Source organism: Phacochoerus africanus, chromosome 9 (assembly GCF_016906955.1).
Source record: "Phacochoerus africanus isolate WHEZ1 chromosome 9, ROS_Pafr_v1, whole genome shotgun sequence".
Classification (NCBI taxonomy): Eukaryota; Metazoa; Chordata; class Mammalia; order Artiodactyla; family Suidae; genus Phacochoerus; species Phacochoerus africanus.
The window spans coordinates 21783681-21790684 of NC_062552.1; the positions used below are offsets into that span (position 1 = coordinate 21783681).

The following is a 7004-nucleotide window of genomic DNA, read 5'->3' on the forward strand; positions in this document are numbered from 1 at the left end:
TTCTGTAGAATTTGGAACCCAACATCTGTTTGGTTACAGAAACATTATCAACTCTATACTACCTCTTATGCACTGAAACATTCTATAAAATGAGTGCAGATCCTTCCTGGGGATGATAGAACTTATCCTAATGGCAATTTTTAAAAGAATTGGTTCCACCAGAGTTCCCGTCGTGGCGCAGTGGTTAACGAATCCGACTAGGTACCATGAAGTTGCGGGTTCGGTCCCTGGCCTTGCTCAGTGGGTTAAGGATTCAGCATTGCCCTGAGCTGTGGTGTAGGTTGCAGATGCGGCTCGGATCCCGCGTTGCTGTGGCTCTGGCGTAGGCCGGCGGCTACAGCTCCAATTCAACCCCTAGCCTAGGAACGTCCATGTGCCGCGGGAGCACCCTAGAAAAGGCAAAAAGACAAAAAAAAAAAAAGAATTGGTTCCAGCTTTAATAGAGCCTGAGTGTGTAGCAAGTTTCAATTTCCTTTCCTTTGATAACTAACCACTTTCAAGGTTGACATATTTTAAAACATGTTTAAATACAGGACTCTGTATTTATTCTAAGGATTCCCTTCTATCTACTTCATCCCCTAACACATTTGCCCAGTTCCAGGGCCACACATCACGTGATGATCATCGAATGCACAAGTTTTCATGAGGGACAAGCAGTCATGTAATTTCAGCTACCCCATATTAACATTCCCATCAAAATGCCAGTCTTCCAGTTGCATAGAACCTTAGCGGTCCTTTAGGACTACCTTGTTTCTTCCAGAAGTAGTTGTATATCTTTCATCTTTGTTATTTTCTCTTGAGGGAGACACTGTATTCCTAGTCCAGCACCAATTCAAGGGTCCCTAAGGCCAGAGGACATAGTTCCTATTCCTAAAAAGGTGGTGGTACTACCTGCAGATTCGGTGTCTATGCTTGAGTTTGCTATTTACCAAGAGTTAAGTTCTAGACTGGAAGAGGAATGTGAACTCCAGATTGGCTGAACACCACTTCACTAGAGAAATCAAAGAATGTAAGTAGTTTCTCTTCCAGTTCAAACCAATTCAACTGCTGGGTCATATTCGTATGTGATCTGTGTTGATGTTGTCAATCTGTAAAGTGTAACGGAAGTGTGTATGGGGAAATGACCTTCACTGGACATTCATGCCAATAAGGGAAATCAGTTTTTCCCCACTGCTGTAGACTTCTGCTGTCTACACACCATTCAGAATAAGGGAAATAGTAACACTATCAATACTACTTAGCAATTGTCGTGATCAAGAGGTACCTCACTTATGAACTTGGAACACGATAGAACTAATACCTGCATCTTAGGCTTACCACTGCATACCAGGCGTTTATGATAAGGCATTGTTATAAGGTGACGAGTATGATTACATTCACTATTGCTTGGGGTGGATCATGCCCACCCCCCACCTAATGATAGGTTGAAATTCTAAACCCAGATTCCTGTTAATATGACCTTATGTGAAAACAGGGTCTCTGTAGATGTAACGAGGTTAAGATGAGGTAAGACTCACTAGCATGTTGCCTAATCCAACATAGCTGATATTCTTATAAGAAAAACAGAACAGACAGGCAGGGGCATGGCCTGTGGCTGCTGAGGAAGTAACCGAAGGGCTGAAGCTGCAAGCCAAGGAACCCCTAAAACTGCCACCAGAAGCTAGAGAGGTACAAAAATTTATTCTCCCCAACAGATTTCAGAGGTGCTAGGGCACCTTAGTTTTGGACTTCTAGCCTCCAGAACTGCAGACAATAAACTTCAGTTGTCTTAAATCTCTAGTTTGTAGTACTCTGTCTGTTATAGCAGACTAGGAAAAATCATAGAACACATTGAAATTTGTATCAAATGCCCATGTTAATTTAATTCTACTTTTGTAGTTACAAAGAGTTTCACATATCCTTGTCAGAATTAATGATTTCTTAGTTTAGTTCAGTTCATGTTCTCTGTATCACTGAGAAAAAGAAAATCATTTAAATAATATTCCACACTGGATTATGAGCTATTTCTGTGATCTCTGAGAAACAGCCTTTTTAAAAACATTGCCAGAGACTTCCACTGGGCACGGTGATGGACCGGAGAAATTGCTTTTCTGTGATTCTTAAAGCACAAGGATAGAGGGAAGGAACAAAGGTAAGCACCAACATTTTATAAAATAAATTATACTGACTAATGCAAGTTTTATCATTCTGGGATTTTGAAACAAGGCCTGAAAATCTGGAAGGCATAGGAGCTAAGAACCATGCTGTCCCTAAAGACTGTGCAAGGACTGAGGAGAGTTTACTCAAAAGAGGACAATAGATATATTGGAACATAAACCTACCGGGTTTTAGTAAAGAACTGAGACATTATCTTCTTTATTTTTATTAAAACCTAATGACAAAAAAACCCCTAATGACATTATCTCTATTATTTGAAAGTAGAAAGGGTCAGGTAGTAGGAGTGGGAGGTCAGCTTTCAGAAGCTCAAAGCTTATTAGTAGCAGGTTGATTCCCAGCATTCAAATATCCTGATACCATTTTTTTGCATTTTAGTACTTTTTGTTCCAAATTAATTTTATGCTTTGCGACCACAGTAAGAGCAGCCACCATGCTACCAAAACAATTAGCGATAAAAGGAATATTTAAAAATTATGGATAAAAGGAATATGAGTACCAAGAATTCAACAGAAGAGGTATAACTAAGGTAAAAGAATATCTGCTTTTCTGTTCATGGACTTTGCTAATAAAAAGTGATGTTTATAAAAGATAGAGTCCCACAAGTTTCCCTACAAGCTAGAATTTTCTAAAAATCTAAAGTTAGAACAGTCAAGACTACATATTAACTGTTGTTCAAGATTTCATTTGTCTTCCTCTTGCACATGGATAAATTTCTCTAACTCATAAATTCACTTTATATCCTCTTACAGTTTTTAAACTTCCTCCATATTTTCATTTATTCAACAAAAACTTTCTGTGAATCTTCTATATATACTAGACCCTTTTCTAGGTTATGGTACTATTATGAGATATTTCTCTTCTTGAAGTATTATTTACTATTAAATTTGCCTCATGGTGTGTGTGTGTGTGTGAGAGAGAGAGAGAGAGAAAGAGAGGGAGGTTGATTTCTAAGACAAGACCAGATGACTTTAATACAAAACAGAAAGATTAACGTGAGGTTAGTACTTTTAGGAGGTACACACAAAGAAGAATATTTGCTCTATCATGTTCAACAATTTTAAAGACTTTAAAGGGAAAGAAAAGGAAAAATTAATTGATGGTTTCCTGAGTTTTTGCTCAGAGAAGTAACAATGATGATACCTCAGGTTCAGTCCTCCAGGAATATGAAGTTTGGATACAATCAATTCTTAAATAATTTCCAATAGAAGCTTTATAATCAATAGACATGATTCTAGGGATTTCTCTTATGGAAAAAGTGGGTTAAGGACCTGGTGTTTTCACTGCAGCAGCTTGGGTCCTGCTGTGGTGCAAGTTCAAATCTGGAATTTCCACTTGTTGCGGATAGCCAAAAGGGGGAAAAAAATGACGTGATTACAGGCTCCCTACCAAAGGTTCTATTGCTTTATATTCTCAATTTTTTGTATTGTTCCCATTTGAATAAAGTTATTAATAGTTAATCTCATAACTATGCATCTGCAGAAAATATTTTTTTCTCCACACAAATCAGAAGCAGGAGAGCCAGTGTGAAATATTTCAATCCATAAGAGGAAAAAAAGAAGCATAGAGAGAGTACAAATTTGCAACTCCTTTAGAAAAATCAGATTTAATTTTTGGAGAAACTTGAGTTGTCTTTGTAGTTCACAATCATACAGTATCCCTAGCAGTTAAGAAATCATGTTGTAGAGTCAGTTTGAATCCTACTCCTGCAAGTTATTAGACATCACTCTGATAAAATTACTGCATCTCTTTAATCTTCAGTTGATTCAACTATTCAAACAGAAGTCATGATGACGCAAAGCTGTTGTGACACAATGCATAGAACATGCTTAGGCCAGTGCCTGAAACATGGAAGATACTCACATACAGTAGTTATTTATTACCCTCTGTCTTGCCCACAAGGAAGTAACTGTGAAAATGTCTCAAGCTTCTAACCACACTCAACCTTCCCACTTGAGGAAAAAAAAGATGGATTAAACATGCAAGAAAAAAGTGTGAGTCCTCTTAATTTCAACACGTAGACAACAATGGAAAGAGCTAATGACAGCACCTTCTCTGGATTCATTCTCCTGGGCTTCTCCAATCGGCCTCAGCTGGAAACCGCTCTGTCTGTGCTCATCCTGATCATCTACTTTTTGAGCTTCTTAGGCAATGGCACCATTATACTTCTGTCACTTGTGGATTCTCACCTCCACACCCCTATGTATTTCTTCCTCTCCAATCTCTCTTTTATGGATCTGTGTTTGACTACTTGCACTGTCCCCCAGACAGTGGCCAACTTTAAGGGAAAGGACAAGCGCATCACCTATGGTGGTTGTGTGACCCAGCTCTTCGTTGCCTTGGGGCTTGGGGGTGTAGAATGCGTCCTCCTGTCTGTCATGGCCTATGACCGCTATGCAGCTGTGTGCCGCCCACTCCACTACATGCTGATCATGCATCCTCAGCTTTGCTCGCACCTGGTGGCAACTGCTTGGCTCACGGGGTTTGGCAATTCTGCAGTACAGACAGCACTGACCATGACTCTTCCTCTCTGTGGCAAAAACCAAGTGGACCATTTCTTCTGTGAAGTTCCAGCGATGCTGAAACTGGCCTGCACCAACACCTCCACCAATGAGGCTGAGCTCTTTGCTGTCAGTGTCCTCTTCTTGGTGGTGCCCCTGTCACTTATCTTAGTGTCCTATGGCCACATTACCCATGCAGTCCTGAAGATAAAGTCAGCCCAGGGGAGGCGCAAGGCTTTTGGAACTTGTGGTTCTCACTCAATGGTACTGACTGTTTTCTTCGGGACACTCATCTCCATGTACCTCCAGCCTCCCTCCAGTTACTCTCAGGATGTGAACAAAAGCATGGCGCTCTTCTATACTCTGGTGACTCCCCTGCTGAATCCCCTGATTTACACTTTGAGAAACAACGAAGTCAAAGGGGCACTAAGAAGACTAGTGAGGAGAACACCAGACTTGAGACAGAGTTAGTGCAGGGCTTGCAGACTGAAACTCTAGTGCACTGGGAGACTTCTGAGTGACTAAAAACTAGTTGTAACTTAATCCAACACATCATTACAAGCAATGAATGTGTACAAGGCACAGTTCTAGGTATTTGAGATGTAATGGTGAAAACAAGAGCTCAGCCTCCTTGAAGTTAAATTTCTAGTGAGGAGAATAAAATAAGCTAAAAATAAACTATGGCTTGGAGTTCCTGTCATGGCACAGTGATTAACAAATCCAAGTAGGAACCATGAGGTTGCAGGTTCAAACCCTGGCCTTGCTTAGTGGGTTAAGGATCCGGCTTTGCCGTGAGCTGTGGTGTAGGTCGCAGACGCGGCTCGGATCCCATGTTGCTGTGGCTCTGGTGTAGACTGGTGGCTACAGCTCCAATTAGACCCCTAGCCTGAGAACCTCCATATGCCACGGGAGCGGCCCCAGAAAAGGCAAAAAGACAAAAAACACAAACAAACAAACAAAAAACAACAACAACTAGGGTTTATCATGCACTGGAATACAATGGGATAATGAGAACAAACAAATTATAATACCTGCAACAACATGAATGATTCTTACAATCATAATGTTGATTGTGATGAAATGAAAAGTCTAATAATTCCTACTGTATTTCCATTTACATAAAATTCAAAACCAGGCACAATGAATCTCTAGAATTAGAGGTCAGAACAGCTGCTCTCCTGGACAATTGTTATTCTACATTGGAAGGAGAAATGAGGGAGGAGCAATCTGGAGTTCTAGTCATGTTTTGCTTCTTGATTTAGATGCTGGTTATATGACAAATTCAATTTGTGAAAATTCATCAAAACTTACATGTAAGATACTTACACTTGCTTGATGTATGTTGTCCTTCAAATCATTTACTTTTAATGTTTTAAAAAAGGCAGAAGTTAACAGAATATTATGATACTAAGGAACCACATAAAGTGTTATTGTTCCTTTCACACAAAATTTGGGTTTATAATCTAAATTATTAAGTTTCTTTTGCCCACTGCACTCAATTAATACATTTGAAGTGTTTTAATACTAGTCATATTTTGCTAACTAGAATGAACATTGTCTACTTTCCTTTGAAAATATCAAAGATAAAGAGTACAGTGAGTCTGCTTTCTTCATTCCATGTAGACATTTATTTACCAGTTCTTGAGGCTAAAAATATAGTGATAATTTTCAAATGATTTTTTGATGAAAATTTTACTACTGAGTATTGTATTGCCATGAATTATCTATATTTTTTTATTGAAAAAGATGCTTACTCAGTGTATTTGTGTAAGTGTTTGTGGGTGTATCTGTGTGTATTTGTATGTATTTACTGTATAAAAATTCACAATTGAGTTTTAAAAACATTTTTTTCATATACGACATAAAGATTTTTAAATATTTTAAATTATATTTGTAGCATAGAGGATATTGAAGGGAATTTATAGAACAATGTAATAAAGGAAATAAGTGTCTGGTAAAGTCAACAGGCAGTTTGTGTAAATAATATCTTCTTAAATATTTCTCCTTTACAGTGGAAAGTTTGAAGGTCTGTTCACTTATCATTCTGCTAATGAAATAACAAAGAAGCAAGGATTTTTCTGTTTTTCTTTTTTTTCGTCCTTTTGTCTTTTCTAGGGCCACACCCGCAGCATATGGAGGTTCCCAGGCTAGGAGTCTAATTGGAACTGGAGCCACCAGCATACGCCAGAGCCACAGCAATGCGGGACCCACACCACAGCTCATGGCAATGCCGGATCCTTAACCCACTGAACGAGGCCAGAGATCGAACATGCAACCTCATGGTTCCTAGCTGGATTCATTAACCACTGAGCCATGACAGGAACTCCAGATTTTTCTTTATTTAAGTGA

The 7004-nt window shown here is 39.1% G+C and overlaps 1 protein-coding gene across 1 annotated transcript; it reads left to right on the forward strand.

The window, feature by feature from the left end:
• Positions 1-4181: 4181 nt before the first annotated feature.
• Positions 4182-5126, forward strand: LOC125136171 (putative olfactory receptor 2B8). The gene has a single exon (XM_047796874.1). It carries the CDS (start codon positions 4182-4184, stop codon positions 5124-5126), a length of 945 nt encoding a protein of 314 aa, XP_047652830.1.
• Positions 5127-7004: the final 1878 nt, after the last annotated feature.

Bases quoted from the DNA above. Each gene is read 5' to 3' on its own strand.
- LOC125136171 (XM_047796874.1), top strand. From the start codon at position 4,182: ATGGAAAGAGCTAATGACAGCACCTTCTCTGGATTCATTCTCCTGGGC.